This window comes from Tupaia chinensis, unplaced genomic scaffold (genome assembly GCF_000334495.1).
Source record: "Tupaia chinensis unplaced genomic scaffold, TupChi_1.0 Scaffold139218_1, whole genome shotgun sequence".
NCBI lineage: Eukaryota > Metazoa > Chordata > Mammalia > Scandentia > Tupaiidae > Tupaia > Tupaia belangeri.
The window spans coordinates 448,532-469,177 of NW_006199107.1; the positions used below are offsets into that span (position 1 = coordinate 448,532).

Genomic DNA, 20,646 nt, shown 5'->3' on the forward strand with positions numbered 1-20,646 from the left:
GTTATATTTAGAAACTGGAGGATCACTGGGACCAGCAGATGGAATAATGGTTACATCGCTGGACTCCCACATTGTCTACTGCAGTTCGAGTCCTGGACCTGATGACTTAAAACTCATGCTGGGCGCATGTGTGTGCATGCCCGAGATCCTGAGAGAATAGAGGAGCAGGGATTTGTGGCATGGCCATGCCCCCTGGGGGGTGATTTCTTGCTTTCTGTCTCTCCCTGGTAAGCACACATGCTCTATAGCAAAAATCTCTAAAAAAAAAAAAAAAAAAAAGAAAAAGAAAGAAAGAAAGAAAGAGAGAAAGAAAAAGGAGGATCACTCATAGATTATTTTTTCTCTCTAGCTCACCATGGAAGTCGATGGAAAGGTCGAGTCCATTATGAAGAGGACAGCCTTGGTAGCTAATACCTCCAATATGCCTGTTGCTGCTAGAGAAGCCTCTATTTATACTGGTAAGAGCTTCAACTGGAATAAAAGCAATTAACATCTGCTTTTAAGTTTAAATGTAGTACAAAACCTTTTTTTCGTTCTAAAATATCACTATTCATATAATCACATCTGTAGCTTTTAAAGAACATTTTACATATTATATCTTGAGAATAAGTGAATATGAGAATTTTACAGACCTACCACAATCTTTTTGTCCTCCACTTATTTCATGAGAGAGAAGACAGAAACGTGTACTCTCCATAGGGTCTTATGCAGCATTACTTCCTACAATGTCTTTGCCAACCAGGATCACAGATGTGTGTCTGACATGTTTAGATTGACTCAGGATTCGAACCTGGGCCTCCTATGTGGCAGCAGCACCCTTGGGCCTGCACCACAGCAGCTGGGCCCCAGGTTTTTGTTTTTGTTTTTTTAGTTGCCAGAAGGGGTACATGTCCTTCCCAGAAAGAGACAGAGGGAGAAAGCACCCCTACTGCGGGGCATAATTGAGCCCTTCTCCATCTTTGCCTTCTTCGAATATCTTGGCCATGCATGAATACATGCCCAGCATGTTTCTCAAGTCTTTGGGTCCAGGATTCAAACCACGTAGTCAGCCACATGGGATCCTGCTGCCTTAATGACCAGGCTGAAGAGTCAGCCCAGGTCCCAATCTTTTTAGTGACCATAAAATAATGTACCTTTTATTTTATTTTATTTTGAGAGAATTTTTGCTACAGGTAACATGTACTCACTGGAGAGACAGAAAGCAAGAAATTACCCCCCTGGGAGGATGGCCATGCCATAATCCCTTCTTCTCCATTCTCCTCTCTGGATTTTGGGCATGCTCACACATGTGCCCAGAGTGAGTTTCAAGCCACTGGGTCTGGGACTCAAACCACATTCAACTATGTGGGAGTCCAGTGACATAACCATTACACCAGCTACTGGTCATAATTTTTTTATTACATTTTTACCATTGATTCACCTTTAAATATATCTGTACCTTTGTAACTTAAATTATTAGCTTTGGATTATTGTATTTTGACTGGGTATATAAAAGATAAGAAAAATTAGTGTGTTAATATATATTACCTCCTAGCTTTGCTCCCACTTACATCTTAGCTTGTGGTACTTTTATTTCTATAGTTTTAGGATTTTTACAATTTACATTCTATTCTGTAACCATAAATGCAATATTTGATTTAGCCTTGGACTAACAGTTTAATGGAGTTAATGCTCACTAGCAGTCCTGTGGCTATAATTTCTCCATTCATTTCTTGATTGGCTACAATTTGACTTTGGGAAGTTTCTTCCAGAAAGGCTCATGGAAACTATTCTCTGAGTTCTTATTTCTTCACAAGTACTTGTTTGGTTTTTTAAATTGCCTTCAAAGAGCATTTGACTGAGTGTATATATAATTCTTGGATCAATATTTCTTTCTCCAAAACTCTTATTCTAGCATTAAATGCTGAAGAAGGATCTGAGGCTTTTTTTCCTTTAATAGGTGATTTTTCTCTTTGCCCCCAAAGGATTTCTTTTTGAATGTGAAGTCTCATAACATATTAGGATACATCCTAGTATTGACGGTTTTAGTAAATTTTTCCATAGACATACTATACTTTTTCAGTGTATGAATATGTCTTTTATTCTGGGAAAATTTTGAGAATTATTTTAAAAGCTTTTCTCTTTCATTATGACTATCTTCTTCAAATATACCAACTGGGCTTACCCTTTATCTATTTCCCATTATATTGTTTCCTCTCATCTTTTTATTTATTTAGCCTTTGTCCGTCAACAGGGTAAGATGTTTACTTTGTGTTGCTTTTATAGAAATGATGGTTTCACTAGAAACCATTCAGCAATTGAGTTCTTCTGGCTCATGAAGCATCTCTTATTTTCTTGTTCTGTATTACTTGAGATTTTATTTTGTGGTAGGATGCATTGTGAGGATTTTTGTTTGTTTAATTAACTATGTTCACAGTTGTAATTTGTTCCTTGGCATGTTTTTTTGGCCATTGTAGTCTTCTGTTCTGTCTCTTTAATTGTTTTATGTTTGTTTAGACATCCTCTACTGATATTTATTATTGTGAGGGGGTGGGAGGGCATAGCTGCGAGCTGTGGATGAGGGCAATAAAAATCCCTCCTGGTAACCTGTGGAATTTGTTCTGGCCCAGGGTTGTGTACCTAAGTTACTTTACTCTTCTGCCAACAAACTAGCAGCTCTCCGGCCATTCACAGTGAATTCTTTCTTTTCCACCCGGCTTCATGCACTCTTTACGTAGTGAAAGTAGGGTGTGCTCACACCACACTATCAGCTGGTCCAGTTAAAGGTTTTTTAATATGCTAACATGAGTACTTGTGTGTGTGTGTATGTGTGTGTGTGAGAGAGAGAGAGAGAGAGAGATCATAATAGATGAAAGCTGCATTTGGAAATTAATTTCATATTTAATTATTTCAAGAAAGTAGAAAAATGTCTTTTTCTGCTTTTTTAAAATGTGTATCAGGGAACCAGCAGTTAGCGTAATGGCTGTGTCGCTGGACTCCCACATAGTCGACCGCGGTTCGCGTCCCGGATCCGGTGGCTTAAAACTCACACCGGGCACGTGTGCGTGCGTGCCCAAGATCCCGAGAGGAGAATGCAGGAGAAGGGATTGCGGCGTGACCATCCCCCCTGGGGGGTGATTTCTCGCTTTCTGTCTCTCTGTCTGTCTGGCGAGCACACGCGCCCTATAGCAAAAACCTCTCCAAAAAAAAAAAAAAAATAGGGATAGGGACCAGACCAGCAGTTGGCGTAATGGCGATGTTGCTAGACTCCCATGTAGTCACCATGGTTTGAGTCCCAGACCCAGTGGCTTAAACTCACGCTGGATGCGTGTGTGTGCTTGCCCAAGATCCTGAGAGGAGACTGCAGAAGGGATTGCTGTGTTGCCATCCCCCCCATGTGTGATTTCTCCTTTTCTGTCTCTCTGTCTCTGTCTTTCTGGCAAGCACATGCACCCTATAGCAAAAACCTCTCCAAAAAAATGTATATTAGGATAGGCTAAGAGTGCATCAAAAGATTCAAACATATATTTGCTCAGTATAATGTCTGTTTATTTCTGGCAATCATGGAGCCGTTTACTTTGTCACTCTGGGCTGCAGCCCAGGCTAAAAAGAGCTCTTCCAGTTTCAACACATGACTTCCAGGATTCCTGAAAGATCGCTCCATCTCAACAGACCAGAAAGAAGAATACGAAAGAATATGTGACTTATCTGGTCATGGACCGTGTTACTTTGACTCACATTCATTAGCTAGTTGTCAGTTACCTAGCAGTCTAAATGCAGGGGCTGCTGGGAAGTACATTTCAGCTATGTGCCCAGCAGAGGGAGAACAGATTTGGAGGAACAGCTAGCAGTCTACGCTCATATACTAAGCTTTCTTAAGGGCAATAAAGTTGGGCTTTTATGTTCTAGCATTGTAACTCGTACTATTCTTCCCAATTTAGGAATTACACTGTCAGAATATTTCCGTGACATGGGCTATCACGTCAGTATGATGGCTGACTCTACGTCTAGATGGGCTGAGGCCCTTAGAGAAATCTCTGGTCGCTTAGCTGAAATGCCTGCAGGTGAGTCTCTGTAGTGTTTACCATGTAGCAAGACTAATAGGATTGAGGTGGGGGAAGCTGACTTAAAATCTCTCTTTAATTTAATTAATTAATTTAATTTAACTTAATTTAAAATTTAATTCTTAAATTTTTTTCATTTTTCAGACAGTGGATATCCTGCATACCTTGGTGCCCGTCTGGCTTCTTTCTATGAGCGAGCAGGCAGGGTAAAATGTCTTGGAAATCCTGAAAGAGAAGGGAGTGTCAGCATTGTAGGAGCGTAAGCACCCAAACTATTTACTTTTCAAGAGGAAAAAGTTATTTACTTTAAAGAGAGACTGTTTAACTTCTTTTGGGAGCAGTGATTCTTAACCAGAGTTGTACTCAAGAATCACCCAATGAGCTCTTTGAAGATGTACAAGTTTAGATTCTCTCTCTATGTTCTGGTCTCATACGTTTGACTTCGTTAATATATCCAAGTCACACTATCTGAGGAATAACTTAGAAAAGTATAGGCATATTATAATACTTACAGTATTATGATCAAAACGAAGTGAAGGCCTAGTTGTGGTAGTGTACCTGATGCTGCACTTGGCAGGCTAGGCCACAGGGGTGGCTTGGGGCTTTTCCTGGCGTACCCTAAAAGGCTGACATGGCAGCACACCAGGAGTCGAGCTACTCTGATGGCTGAGGTGCAGGCTCACAGCCAGCGACCAGTATAGCGAGACCCTGTCTGAAAGAGCTGTGGGTGGTGCATGCCTCTGGTTTCAGGTCCTTGGGAGGTTGAGACAGGGGGATCTCAACATAGTGAAATCTTGTCTAAGAAAACAACACACGTTCACGGAAACAAAACCAAGTGAAAATTCATGATCACTACAGAAATCCATGCTTTGTTCTCAGAACCTCTCTTCCTTCCTGCTTCATCTGGTTGATTAGAGAATGAAACTAATTTTAATAATAAAATATCTATTTCATTTCTCATACTAGAAGTTGGTCAATAGTTGTAATTCTTATTCAGAATTCAATGTTTTTTTTTTTAAGATGTCTATGTAAGAGTTTATTCCCACAGGTTATTTCTTGGTTATTTACTTTTTACACTAAAATTGATTTTTAAAAAAAGCCTTTCATATACGGTATTTTTTATAAGCATTTCTAATAACTTTTTTTTCTTTTTAACTTTAGAGTTTCTCCACCTGGTGGTGATTTTTCTGATCCGGTTACATCTGCTACTCTTGGTATTGTGCAGGTATGTCTTTTCCTAATATGGTCAATTTTTGAGCTTTTTGCCCTCTGTCTCCATCCCCACTCCAGCTGTTACATTACCAAATTATCTTGAAATATTTAGTCACTGAAGAGAAGGCAGAGGTAAAGCCCGTTTTAGCAACATTTCTTAACAATGAGAGTCTTTTTTTTTTTTAAGAGGTTTTTGCTATAGAGCATGTGCACTCACCAGAAAGACAGAGAGAGACAGAGAGACAGAAAGCGAGAAAGCACCTCCCCTAGTGGGGATGGTCATGCCACAATCCCTTCTCCTCCATTCTCCTCTTGGGATCCTGGGCACGCATGCACATGCACCCGGCGTGAGTTTAAGCCACTGGGTCCGGGACTTGAACTGCAGTAGACTACATGGGAGTCCAGCAACATAGCCATTATGCTAACTGCTGGTCCCAACAATGAGAGTTTTTAATACTGTCTTTTTTCCCCCTCAGCCTTTTACATAGGGTTTATAATAACATGTAAGTGAGAATACATCCAGGTAGCAAAGTTTGATAGAGTAATATTACCCTTTAAGTTAGAATAACCCTAGTTACAGAAACAAAAAGCCCCCAAAAAGTATAATAGCAAAAAGCCAGAAGTGTATTTCTCCTTACAGTATGGTCCAAGCAGATAAACCTATCAGAGAGGAGCTCTGGTCTGCACAGTAATAACTCAGAGGCCCGGACTCTGTCCGTCTCGTAACTTCGTCGTCACCCAGCCTGGCTGGCACTGGAGACACTGCAGAGAGGGCACTCCCGCTTAGTGAACATTGGGCTCAAAAGTGACACAGTCACTCCACTTGTTCTGTTAACTACACCTAAGTGAAAGGAAAGCTGGAAAATGTGGCTTCTGCCTAGGCATTTGCTTCCCAGAACCGAGACACATTTTAGTGGAGAGCAAGCCAGCTTTGCCATTAAAAGAGAGCTTTGCATCATAATAATGTTCAAAAGAGTCTATTAATTTTCCCTTTTGCTGTCAGATCTGACACAGCATTAAAGAAATTTGTATAAATTTTCAATTTGATTTGTAGCTATTACCCACCCTGAAAATGAAGAGAATACTTTTATTTATTTATTTATTGCTATAGGTCACATGCACTTGCTAGTCAGACAAAGAGTGAGGACAATTTCATGAGAAATTACCTCCTGGGGAGGATGGCCATGCCATGATTTCTTTCTCTCCATTCTTCTCTGAGCATTTCAGCAGCATTCACGTGTGCTTGGAATGTTTGCTGGTTCTGAGACTTGAACCATATAGCCAGCCATGTGGGATCCAGCTACCTTAATCTCCACGCCTACTGCTGGCCCAAGAATACTCTTCTTAATCGACAAGTCAACAAGTTTTATTCTATTTTGAATATACTGAAGAGAAACAGAATTTGACCAACAAACCATAGAATTGGCTTATGTAGGACAAAGAAATAGATTTTATTATTTTTTAAACATTTATTTTTTAAGAAAAATAATTGTTATTTTGTTTCTTTTTCAATCAGGTGTTCTGGGGCTTAGATAAGAAACTAGCTCAACGTAAGCATTTCCCCTCTGTGAATTGGCTCATCAGTTACAGCAAATATATGCGTGCCTTGGATGAGTACTATGACAAACACTTCACAGAGTTTGTTCCTCTGAGGACCAAAGCTAAGGAGATTCTGCAGGAAGAAGAAGACCTGGCAGAAATTGTACAGCTCGTGGGAAAGGTAGGTTGTCAAGTCCAATGGAGAATGCATCTGGGTTACACTAGATAATGTTATAAGGACAGACAGAACATTGGATATACAGACTCTTGCTTGGCCAAGTGAATATTTATTAAATAATTTATAAAACTAATTCAGATTTTTAGTTTTCTTATAGCACTTATTGTGAGCCTGGGTATATTGTAGGTAAGAAAGAGACACTCTACCTAATTTTTACTTCTTGAAGTAGAACGTACCCACCCACAAATAGAGGTGGTAGAGTTAGGGTCTATTATCATATATATTTTATAGAAATACTTGGTCTAGGAATCAGTAGGATTGGATTCTAGTTCCTCCAGTAATTAGTTGTGTTACCTTAAGTAAGTAACTTACATTCTTGTGTCTGTGCTTTGACATTTCAAAGGAAAGTGGTGTGATAAATTTAGCCAAGTTAAATTCTGGATTTAATGATTTCTCAGATAGTATGCGATACTAGTCAGGACTCTTAGAGTTCTGTATCTGACTCTGTTCTTTGTATTTTATCTTATAAAGTCATCTCTTAATGTTTTCCTTACAAAGAATAATGTTATTAGATAGCTAACATGTATAGCATGTATTAATACGTATTTCTAGAGTACAGTGGCTCTATAAGAGGAGTAAAAAGAAAACATCTGTGAACCCAAAGACAATATAAGAAAAGAAAACTATAGGCTCATTTTCTTTATTAAAATTGATTTTAAAGTATTAAATTAAATATTACTCACTAGACCCAGCAGGATATTAAAAATAATAGAATGATGCATCACGAACAAGTTTATCTCAGGAATACAAATATGATTCAACACAGAAAATCTGTTGTAAACACCAATATATTGGATGGTCAGGAAAGTCATGATGTGGGGCCAGCAGGTGGCATGTGGTTATGGCGCTGGACTCCCATATGGCCGGGCGTGTGGCTAGAGGACCGGGTGTACATTTGTTGGGCATGTCATCTGGTGCTGCCATGGTGAAGTGTTTTTTTTTTAAAAGACTACCATTCAAAAACCAGTTGTGAAGGGAATCTATTAATGGTAGGTAACTATGTTTCATTATATAGCTTCTGCTTGCTAATTAATACCCACTCTTGATCCTACATTGTGGAAGTAAAATTCTGTGTGTGTGTGCGTGCGTGCACGTGCATATGTGGTGTTATAGACAGGGCCTTGCTGTATCATGATCCTCTCTGTGATCATGATCCTCGTGTGTGTGTGTGTGTGTGTGTGTGTGTGTGTGTGTATGTGTGTGGCGTTCTAGACAGGGCCTTGCTGTATCATGATCCTCGTGTGTGTGTGTGTGTGTGTGTGTGTGTGTGTGTGTGTGTGTGGTTCTAGCAGGGCCTTGCTGTATCAGGATCCTCCTGCCTCAGCCTCCTGAGTAGCTGGACCACAGACATGTGCTGCCAGGACCAGCTCTTTCAGATAGGATCTCACGTATTGCCTGTTTTGATCCATGAGCACCGCCCTCCTGCCTCAGCCCCCCAAGTAGCCGCTACACCCAACTTCTTTAGGGTGGCAGATAGGGAACCCAGGCCTCCCATATGGCCTGAGCCTGCCAAGTAGCAGTGTCCCGTGTGCACTGGGCCCAGATTTCTAATAATATGTCTTTCCTTCTCTAGGCTTCTTTAGCAGAAACAGATAAGATCACTCTAGAAGTAGCAAAACTTATTAAAGATGACTTCCTGCAACAGAATGGATATACTCCTTATGACAGGTAAGCCGTGCTGGTTTCCTTCGTTTCTTGGATTGTCGGGAAAGTCATGATGCATTTTTGCATAGAAAACTATATCATGATTTTCCCAACAACCTAATAATAATTTGAAGATTTTTCTATGTTTTGGTCAACGAATTGCCTACACATTGGAAATCTCTTCTTTTTTCTTATACAGACACTCTGACTCAATATGTTGGCTTATTTTTTTATATTCATGGCAGACAGTAATCTAGTATGTCTCTTTGTTTTGATTTGCTCATTTATCCAATAATGACACTATTTTCACTCATACAGCCACCTATAATTAAATTATGGCTTAATGTATAGGACCTAGAGTTATTGCTTCCTCTAGAAGCTTTCTTCACTACTTTTTTCTACTGCCCATGTCTTCTTCACTCTTTTCCTAATAATTACGTTCTGCTTTCCTGCCTCATTTCTTAACAATCCTATCTCTCTTTCTTTATATCGGGTCATTAGAAAAGTCATGATGTGTTTTTCTGTATCTCTGTGCAGAAATGCATCCCGACTTTCCCAGTGACCCAGCACCGAAGTACCTGTTAAGTGGCTCTGCCACCCCTGAACTCCTACCCAGTGCTTGCTTTTTGTTATTTTAGTCTCTGCTATTGTCAAGGCTTGTTTAAGGTTCTCTTTTCTTTCTCCATCAAATCATGTTTGCCCCCACATATAACTAAAGAGGGAACTGAGCGAATGGAAGGATTAGCAGAACATAGGGCAAGCAGAAAATAGGCCAGTATCTCAGTAAGCCTCAGAAATCTACTACATCAGATAATTCAGTCTACCCGAAGATGATTCAGCAGGGAACAGTTCTTTGTAATAGGAGTATGCAGAATTGTGTGTGCAAATGTATTTAAATATGTCAGAAAGTTGATAAGAATGAAGGTGATCAGAGGTGAATATTTGCTTTTGTGTCCATAATTGAAAGGTACGAGTAAATGAAAATGAATGCATCAAGGGGAAAGGGCCTACTCTTAACTTTAGGAACTTGTAATTTTCTATCATTCATTAAATCTTAACCCACTATCACAAGAGAATCTTTACAACTAGTTAATTCACCATTTGGGTTACTTGGGTTACTTGTGTAACCACGCTATATAAAAATAACCCTCTGGAGTCATTAGATCATAGCAGTACAGTTTCACCTTTCCTCCTCTGATGATTTTATGAGAGAAAAACAAATATCACCCTTAAAATTGAAAAAAGAATATTTATCTATTTATTCATCCCATATCCTGAGACATCTCTGTCCAAAAACTCTGGTTAAGTCATTATTGGTCTTCTCTACTATTCTTTTTTCGTCCCTTGTGTATCATCTAGTAAATTAAAGTAGTCTGCATATTTAAATAAAGAAGCTAATGCTCTGATGGTTTATAGATAAGGTTTTATATAAGTATGAACCTGTGTTGGAGTTGGTTTTTGTTTTTTTTTTACCTTTATTTGTCCAGGTTCTGCCCATTCTACAAGACAGTAGGCATGCTGTCCAACATGATTGCGTTTTATGACATGGCACGCCGGGCTGTTGAAACCACTGCCCAGAGTGACAATAAAATCACGTGGTCCATTATCCGTGAGCACATGGGAGAGATCCTCTATAAACTTTCCTCCATGAAATTCAAGGTATATTTTGTTTCTACTGTAACTTTTTAGGAGGAAGTGTGTCTTTTTTTATTTTTCTGAGCATTTGAGTACCAAACCTGGGGTATGAAACTAGTATTTATCATTCTCATACATGTTTAGGTTGTGTAAAACCGCAACAGGCCCCAAGGTTATGTTCAAGTAGGAATTCTAATGATAAAATGATAGTATGTCATGTCTAAAATAACTGCTGACGTGTTTTCCCTTTTGTCTTAACTGCCAGGGATTTTGAGCTGAATTCATTGCTGAGCAGCAATTACCTTACTTCAAGTGCCTGTTAACATCTAGCTCTCATTGTTCTTCTGAAATAATGTCTGTCATTTACTTCTTTTAAATATCATTCATTGCACGTCAATTTTTAACTTTTAAGTGGCTTCTTGTTTGAAAGTACACAAGATAAAAATAGGTAGTTAAATTATCAGTAGAAACTCAAATGTATGAGATTGTTCTGAAAATATTGGATTAGTTGAATCATAGTTATTTCTAAGTCATGACATCCAGACATATTTACTAATCACCTATTGAAGATGATTCTTTGAGTGTGTATGTGACATAAAGATCTTTAAACTATACTTGCATGTGTATGTATCTACAGAGAAAAAAAGAGAATGTGTGTATGTGTGTCCATTCACACTATAGACTAAAGAGAAACCTTTACAACTAGATACTCCTTGTATCAAGAATTTTAAAATATTCAGACTTTGGGTGCTGTCATTCTACTTTGAAATATAATCAGATTTTTAATATGGATATATATATAAAAGGTTATTTATTAAACTTCTTAAATGTCATCCAACATTGTACAGTGTCTCCAGTATGCCTGTGGCATGTTCATGAGATAGAATATTAGGGTTGACTCCACGGCCTGGTGGTTTAGGCATCCAGATCCCACATGGCTCACTATGCGATTGGAGTCCTGGACCCAGTGGTTTGAGAAACCTAACAGGCACATGTGTGCCCGAAACCCTGAAAGGAGGGAAAGGGATGAGAAGGGATTGCAGCATGACTATTTTCTGTGGAGGTGCTTTCTCCTCACCGCTCTTAAAAATATATTCAGAGGAAGAAAAATATAATACTGATAAGTTTCTGGTAGTGTGATTAAAAGTGATAAACCTTTTTTTCTACTGAATGCCATTAAATATTTTTCTGTAGCATTATTTTGTGGCATGAGAGTAATATTTTCCTATTTTAGGAATTTAAGAAATTTCCAGTTGTTGATGTGAACAGCCATGTAGTTTTTCATGAAGTTGATTTTATGTATTTTCTCAAAAGTGGAATGATTAGGTCAGAAAATGTGGACATTTTAAAGTCTCTCTTTTTGGGGGGAATTTTTCACCTTAGGGCACATGTGCTTGCTGGAGAGAGACAGAAATAGTGAGAGGGAAAGTGAGGAATCACTTCCCAGGGGGATGTCCACAATCCCGTCTCCTCCATCCTCCTCCTGGGATCTTGGACACACACACACACATATATATATATATACTGGGTCTGAGACAGGAACCGCGGTTGGCTATGTTGGAGTCCAGTGACGTAACCACTGAGCCATCTGCTGGCCCTAAAGTCTCTTTCATATATATTTCCCAACTAAGTTTCTTTTCTTTTTTCTTTTTGGTCAGAGGGCATGTGCCCTTGCCAGAGAGAGAGAGAGAGAGAGAGGGAGGGAGGGAGGGAAGGAGGGAGGAAGGGAGAGAGAAAGCACCTATTACACCTATTAAATTTAACATTAGGTTTTAAATATGGTGGATTTTAACAAGTATTTTCCAAATTTTACTTCTCCATCCCCATGTCATGCCATGAGGCCTTGAATGGTAAATTACATTTTGATTAATTTCTAGTGATCATTCACACACAGTCACATGCTTCCAGTACATGATGCTGTATGATTTCCCACTACCGGACACATTGTTGAAGCTAAATCCTTTGGCCATTGAATGCTATTAGCACACACAATCCAAAACTGATTTTGTTTCTCCTGCATGGTTGTAGTATGACTCTATTTAATACATTTCTACCTTTAAAGAAAAAGAAAATGGGCATAGTTTTGATGCCTGCCTTTGTATCTCGCTTAACCTTGTTCTCAAAGTATATTAGGAAACCAGCAGATGATGTACTGGTTATGTCACTGGACTCCATGTAGTTGACCGCAGTTCGAGGCCCAGACCCAGCGGCTTAAAACTCAAGCCAGGCGTGTGTGCGTCCATGCCCAAAATCTTGAGAGAAGAATGGAGAAGGAATTGCAATGTGGCCATCCCTTCTGGGGGTGATCTCTCACTTTCTGTCTCTCTGTCTTTATCTATCTCTTTGGCAAGTGCACATGCCCCATAGAAAAAAAAAAATCTCTCTTTAAAAAAATGCACATGTAAGTGTGTGTGTGTGTATAAAGTTACTTATATAAAATATAAGTAATTCACCACACATTTATGAAATCTGCAATGTCTTTTTTCAGGATCCAGTGAAAGATGGTGAGGCGAAGATCAAGAGTGACTATGCACAACTTCTTGAAGATATGCAGAATGCATTCCGTAGCCTTGAAGATTAAACTGTGATTTTTTTTTTCCTCAGCAAACTCATGTGTATATTTTCCTAAATTTCTCATCTCAGACCCTTTGCTTCTTTATTGTGCAGCTTTGAGACTAGTGCCTATGTGTGTTATTTGTTTCACTGTTTATTTGGTAGGTCTTATATAAAACAAACATTCCTTTGTTCCAGTGTTTGAAGGGCCTCCCTGATCCTTTATCTGAAGTGGTGAATGTAGTAAATACGATACATAACGGCTACACTACTGTAACCTTACATGTAGGGGACCACCCCATCCTAGGTGTGCCCTTCCCTCATCTCCATTAAACTGTAAACAGGACTACTGCATGTACTCTTCGCAGCGGATTTGGAATAGAAGGCCAGATTTCTATATCTTTTGACAGGTACTTTGTGAAATGACTCACTATCTTTGCGGTAAAGTCATTTGCAACTTAGCATTTTGCTAAGGAACTGCTTTGCAGGGAATATTTACTTTTTAAAAACATGAATAATTAGTGTTCCAATTATGCATTGCTTCTCCCAGGATAAATCAGGAATATGTATGGGAAACTGTTGGGAACTATACTATTTTTAAAACAGGAATTTGTGGGGTTCAGCACACTGTATGCATTAGTACCCTTTAAAAAATGAAAAGAACCAGATGGTCAAGCTTAGATTAATATTGTCTTGTTAAAGCATACTTTAAATTACTAGGGAAAAATTAGTATCGAGGACTATTATATACTTCATTACTAGAAAATTCTTCTTAAAATTACATTCAAAGCAATCACTGAAAACTTGATCTACATCACACCTCCTTTCTTTTCCTCAAACATCTTAGAAACCTCAGCTTCTAAGGATCATGTGGCAGTGTGATGGGCAAAAAATGCCGTAGGGTAGATATTTAGTAGCCGTTAAAGGCCATATGCACCTTTACGGACCAGCTTAGGTGTTGTCATTCTCGGGGCCAGAGTGGCATTATGTTTTTACAGAGTAATGATTTATGTCACATATTTGCATGTTTATTTGCTTATTGAATTTTTCAACAACAAGTTTACCAATGGTAAAAAATACTGCCTTCTTCCTTGTGGCTTTTGATTCAATGGCTCAAAAAGTTTACCGGAATATCTAAGGCCATAGCATTTTAACAGTTTCCATTCTGTGTGATAGGGACGCAATGAATTCTTATGATTTCTGCTGACAGAATCTAGGTTATGTGAAGCAAAAAAAGACTTCATCCTATCTTTTAAGTATGTGTTTAAAAATAATAGTTTCTGTGTTTGGATAGTAAGGCACACTGCAGAGCAGCTCTGAGAACGACTGTTTCCCATGAACTCTTTCTGACCGATAGTGCTGCTACCGTTGCTTCCCCTCCGGGAAGAGGAAAGGGTATGCGAATGTCAAATAATCTCAAATACCCAAATATAATAGCATAAATGAAGTATTTTATGCCCTGCGTATGTTGTTATTTAGATTTTTTAAATACTTCATCTCTTTTGGTTTATTAAGGAAAGATGCAGGCAGTAAAGAATTCAAGTATAGTTCTGTTTCGATCTTTGCAGTTGCGTGTTTTGACAGTGGCCTGTTATTCTTCCATACAACTTCTTTTAACCTTTCAGAATATCGACAGATAAAAATTATGCGATAATTTGAGATACGGACTTGACGGTGCTGCTTAATCAGTTTGCTTCCAATTTGGTCTCCTATCCAGAGGCCCTAAGACTAGTGGAAATGAAAAGGCTTTTAAAGACTTCCTATTTGTACCTTAAACTCACCATCAAAGTAGGATTGGGATAGTAGTGAATGATATGATGAAGAACGTTTGACCAAGTTTGTTTTTATTTCTGAGTTTCATTCTTTTAAGAACATTGAGGTGTGAGTGTGAAGATGCTGGAACGTGTGCTCAGACCTCCCTGTAAGTGTCCCTTCACCTCTGTGTTGTAGAATTTCAGATTGGTCACTGGTCGTATTTCTTTAGTAATCCTGTGTTACAATTACAACAATCTTTTGAAAAGATGATGCAGTTCTATATTTATTGTGCTGTACCTGGTCCTAAGTGGAGCCAGTTAAATAAGTTTCCTATGTATTTTTCCAGTGTTAAATCTCACAGTTGTGCCCTTTGGAATTTCCTTCCATCCTGAAGAATGACTAGAAGAGGCCATATATATTGCCTCCCTACCCTTGAGATTTCACTATCTTTATGTTAAAAGTTGTGTATAATTGTTAAAATCTATGAAAGAATAAAAAGTGGATTTAAAATATAACACTTGTTTTCTTTCTGTGGTGATAGGATCTAATAGAGAACACACCGCCTTGTTATATTTTGCCTTAATGTTTTCACATGACCCTTTTCATTTTTTATAGATTGTTTCTTATGATTATTAAATTGAATTGAGATCATCATATCTTACTATGATTTAGAAACACGGTACACAGAATCCATTCCATTCTAAATATTTAAATGGGAAAACAGAATGGTTTCCAAAAGTTTACTTCTAAATAAAAGACGATCAGTGATATGCGTGTCCATTTTTGGCAAGTGAACTAAAGCCTTGGACTACATAATTTTCAAACCAAATGATCTAAGATCCAGTATAGCAAAATCCATAGTAACAATCCAGTACATTCCATAGGATATATTTTATTTCCTTAATTTTTTTTTTTTTGAGAGATTTTGCTAAAGGGCACATTTGCTGGCCCAGAGAGAGTGAGAAATCACTCATTGGGGGTGATGGCCACGCTGCAGTCCCTTCTCATCCTTTCTGCTCTCAGGATTTTGGGTATGCACACACACGCAGCCAGCATGAGTTCCAAGCTGCTAGGTCCGGGACTGAAACTGCAGTCCACCATGTGGGAGTCCACCTTAACCACTATGTCCTCTGGCCTAAGTATTTAATCTTTAACAATTGTTCTATATTTATTGTGCTGTACCTGGTCCTAAGTGGAGCCAGTTAAATAAGTTTCCTATGTATTTTTCCAGTGTTAAATCTCACAGTTGTGCCCTTTGGAATTTCCTTCCATCCTGAAGAATGACTAGAAGAGGCCATATATATTGCCTCCCTACCCTTGAGATTTCACTATCTTTATGTTAAAAGTTGTGTATAATTGTTAAAATCTATGAAAGAATAAAAAGTGGATTTAAAATATAACACTTGTTTTCTTTCTGTGGTGATAGGATCTAATAGAGAACACACCGCCTTGTTATATTTTGCCTTAATGTTTTCACATGACCCTTTTCATTTTTTATAGATTGTTTCTTATGATTATTAAATTGAATTGAGATCATCATATCTTACTATGATTTAGAAACACGGTACACAGAATCCATTCCATTCTAAATATTTAAATGGGAAAACAGAATGGTTTCCAAAAGTTTACTTCTAAATAAAAGACGATCAGTGATATGCGTGTCCATTTTTGGCAAGTGAACTAAAGCCTTGGACTACATAATTTTCAAACCAAATGATCTAAGATCCAGTATAGCAAAATCCATAGTAACAATCCAGTACATTCCATAGGATATATTTTATTTCCTTAATTTTTTTTTTTTTGAGAGATTTTGCTAAAGGGCACATTTGCTGGCCCAGAGAGAGTGAGAAATCACTCATTGGGGGTGATGGCCACGCTGCAGTCCCTTCTCATCCTTTCTGCTCTCAGGATTTTGGGTATGCACACACACGCAGCCAGCATGAGTTCCAAGCTGCTAGGTCCGGGACTGAAACTGCAGTCCACCATGTGGGAGTCCACCTTAACCACTATGTCCTCTGGCCTAAGTATTTAATCTTTAACAATTTCCAAAATAATAAACAGCATGAAACGAAGATCCCTACTACTTTTGAGCACCAAGTATATATAGAAAAATAACACAAAAATTCTTAAGAAAGCCTGTTACAGAGTGGGTAATTTGTAGGTAATATCCCAATTTTCAGCATTCTTTTTTTTTTTTTTTTTCTATGGGGTGCGTGCGCTCACCAGACAGACAGAGACATAGAGACAGAAAGCGAGAAATCCCCCCCCAGGGTTGATGGCTATGCCACAATTCCTTCTCCATTCTCCTCTCAGGATCTTGGGCATGCACGCACATGCGCCGGGCGTGAGTTTTAAGCCACCGGTCCGGGACTCGAACCACAGTCGACTACATGGGAATACAACAACATAGCCATTACGCTAACTGCTGTTCACTTCATCATTCTTTTTAGGAGGTTTTTGTCTTAGGGCATGTGTGCTTGCTGGAAAGAGAAAGATAGAGACAGTGAGTGGGAACGTGAGAAATCACCCCTCAGCGGGGATAGCCACTCTGCAATCTTTTATCCATTTTTCTCTTAGGATCTTGGGCACACATGCACCAGGTGTGAGTTTCAAGCCACTGGGTCCAGGATTCCAACCATGGTCAGCTATGTGGAAGTCCAGTGACATAATCACTACTCGATTTGCTGGCCTAAGTGTATTGGTTTTAATATACAGCTGTAGTATTAGTGCATGAGGAAGGAATCCAACTGTCTCAGATGGGGTGTGATAAAATGCTGCTGAAGAGTTGTTCTAAGAAATCAGCTTGAGTCCCCCTCTCCCCTCCCAAGAGGTTGACACTGAGACAAGTATTTGAGTCTAGGTAGTATAGTTAGGAGACAGTCCCAGGAAACACCATTAGGGGGGAAGAGAATTGAGACGGATGAAAAAAAGCCAGTACAAAAGTGCTCCTTGTCAACAAGTTGATACTTCAGTCTGGAGTTCTGGAAGCAGTGAAAACACATCTCAGTTATCCCACCTGGGATGCAAGGAAACTAAGGTATTTCCGTCACTCATTGGCAACTAGCTCCTGTCAGTTTTCAACTGAAATTGGTCCCCGTAAAGACAAGGGGCGTCCATGGCCTGTACACTACTCAGGTAGGTGAGGCTTGGGCCACAGAGAGTCTTCTGCATAGACATGTGGGTGCTGCCAGCTGGAGGCTTGGGCGGTGTGCCCTGAAGCAGTAGCCATTCCAAGGAGACAGAGTAACCGCTTCTTTAAAAACCCAGGAGGAAAAAAAAAAAAAAAGATTCAATTAGGAACTGAAAAGCCATCGTTCTGTTAAAATAACTCCATGGTAGAAATGATTTTTTTAAAAGAGATTTTGTTGTAGGGCATATGCGCTTGCCAGAGAAAGACAAAAAGTGAGAAATCACCCCCCCACACACATACATGCTGGGGGAGAGGGATGGCTACTCCTCAATCCCTTCTCTTCCATTCTCCTCTTGGGATTTTGGGCACAAATGCATATGGGGCTGGCATGAATTTAAGATGCTGGGTCCAGGACTTGAACTGCAGTCGGCTACATGGGAGTCCAGTGACGTAACCATTATGCCATCTGCTGATCCCAGAAAAGGTGTTTTTTGCTTTTTTTGGAGAGGTTTTTGCTATAGGGCGCGTGCGCTTGCCAGACAGACAGAGAGAGACGGAGAGATAGAGAGCAGGAAATCCACCCCCCGGGGGGGGGGGGGGCTACCCCCCAATCCCTTCTCCTCCATTCTCCTCTCAGGATCTTGGGCACGCACGCACACGCGCCCAGCGTGAGTTTAAGCCACCGGGTCCGGGACTCGAACCACAGTCGACTACGTGGGAGTCCAGCGACATAGCCATTATGCTAACTGCTAGTTCCGAAAAGGTGTTTTATAAGAGCACAGAGTACACGCACCAATTGTGATGATAAGACAATTGGTGTGGGTTTTACTGCTTCTGGAAGTAAAGCAGTTTCTTAGATTCACGAGGATTTGAGTATTTTCCAAGGCCCTCGATATACAGAAGAAATTGAAGTCCTGTGAGGTTAGCTCTTTGATTTACCCTCTCACAACTTCTTAATATCAAAATTTAGACGTGATTTCTAATGTCTCTAGTTGCACTAGATTATACTGTGTCTTTTTCCTATATATACATTTTTCATTAAGACCTAAGACTTGAGTAAATATGGTATTATTTTATAATTTTATAATTATTTACCTAAGTAAATACGGTATTATTTTATGGTAAATTAACCAGAGGAAAAGTAGTAGGGAGAAATTACACATTTTAAGGAGAATGTATGTGACTAAGAAATTGTTGAAAGTTTGAGACAAAGTTTAGGAGGACGAATCTAGAAACAGATGACAATCTTTTTTTTTTTTTTTTTTTTTTTTTTTGGGGGGGTTTTGCTTTTGGGGGGTGATTACCCCCAAAATTTTTTTTTTTTTTTTTGGTGGTAACTTTGCTACTTGCCAGAGAGAGGAGAAAGTACTCCCAGGGGGGTGGCCACACCACAGTCCCTTCTCTTTCATTCTCAGGATTTGGGGCACACACATGCACGGCCTGGCATGTTTTTACAGCTACCAGGTCTGGAGCTCTTAACTGCGCAGATGACCATGTGGGATCCATCTACATTAACCACCATGCCACCTTTCAGTCCCTTTTCTTTTATTTTTTTTGAGAGGTTGTTGCTATAGGGTGCGTATACTCGCCAGAAAGACAGAGACAGAAAGTGGGGAATCACCCCGCAGGAGGGATGGCCATGCCACAATCCCTTCTCCTCCACTCTCCTCTTGGGATCTTGGGCACGCACGCACACGCGCTCAGCGTGAGCTTAAGCCACCAGGTCCAGTACTCAAACTGCGATCAACTACGTGGGAGTCCAGTGACATAGCCATTACACCAACTGCTGGTCCCCATATTCTTTTTTCTAATAATTGAGGCAAAATATCACAATGGGTAAGAGCACGCACTGTAACTGGACTATCTAGTTTGAAATCCCAACTCTGCTACTTATTAGTGGTGTGACCTTGGGCAATCAATTTAACTTCTTGGTTTTTCATCTATAATAGGGATAATAAAATACCTTCCTGTGCTAGTTAGAATTAGATCCAAGTTGAGTGATTGCAATTCAAGAAAATCTGGTTAAATAATGTTGAAGTTTTTTTCTTTCTTATGAATGTAGATATTGCAGAACTAGTAAAGTAGATCCATGATTTTCAGGTACCCAAGTTTGTTCTCCTCTGTCCGCAACACACATATTCCCTTTTTTACTTTGTAGAGAAGGAAAACTAGCTTTTTACCTACTCATCCTAGGTTCATTGGTGAGGACCCCATAACAAAAGACAGATTTGATAGCCTAGCCAATGGAGCAGCAGTTACACAAGTGCCCTGCAAGGCTGGAAGCCACGTGGCCAGTTGTGGGTTCAGATGCCTGGGTTGTTTTGAAAACATAACAGGTGTGTGTGCAGGCACCCAGGATCCCGAGGGCCTTGGGGACTGGGGAAAGGGCTGTGGGACAGGACAAGACCGTGTCAAAGGTGCTTCTCTCTCTCTCCTGTTCATTCTTCCATGCTCATGCACACACTTCTGCACACACTATCATTTTTTTAAAAAAGGCAGATTGACAAGACATAAGTAAACAAATGCATTTAATATATGTTTTATGTGACATGGAAGCCTTTATAAGATCAGAAGAAACAGAGTTTAGTTCTCTTTCCCACTATACACGATGGCAGGTGATAAAGCTGCAAAGCAGGATACTGAGGAGAAGAAACCTGAAGCCAAGAATGCTGATGCCAGGGCAAGGTTAAAAAGGGCAACCCCAAGGCTAAAGAGCCCAAGAAGGGGAAGCCCCATTGCAGCCGAAACCCTGTCCTAGTCCGGGGCATCGGCAGATACTCGTGGTCTGCCATGTATTCCAGGAAGGCCATGGAGAAGAGGAAATACTCGGCCACTAAATCCAGGATCGAAAAGAAAAAGAAGGAGAAGGTTCTTGCGACTGTTACAAAACCGGTTGG

At 39.6% G+C, this 20,646-nt stretch overlaps 1 protein-coding gene across 1 annotated transcript in view; it reads left to right on the forward strand.

Annotated features, from left to right (window-relative positions):
* ATP6V1A (ATPase H+ transporting V1 subunit A) overlaps positions 1-15,134 on the forward strand; it is a 31,375-nt gene extending 16,241 nt beyond the window's left edge. The window contains exons 7-14 of the mRNA XM_006161820.1: positions 350-458; positions 3,921-4,043; positions 4,188-4,302; positions 5,205-5,268; positions 6,772-6,975; positions 8,606-8,700; positions 10,164-10,335; positions 12,800-15,134. Of these exons, the coding sequence (XP_006161882.1) occupies positions 350-458; positions 3,921-4,043; positions 4,188-4,302; positions 5,205-5,268; positions 6,772-6,975; positions 8,606-8,700; positions 10,164-10,335; positions 12,800-12,892 (975 nt within the window). The 3' untranslated portion in view covers positions 12,893-15,134. The remainder of the gene's footprint in view (positions 1-349; positions 459-3,920; positions 4,044-4,187; positions 4,303-5,204; positions 5,269-6,771; positions 6,976-8,605; positions 8,701-10,163; positions 10,336-12,799) is intronic.
* Positions 15,135-20,646: the final 5,512 nt, after the last annotated feature.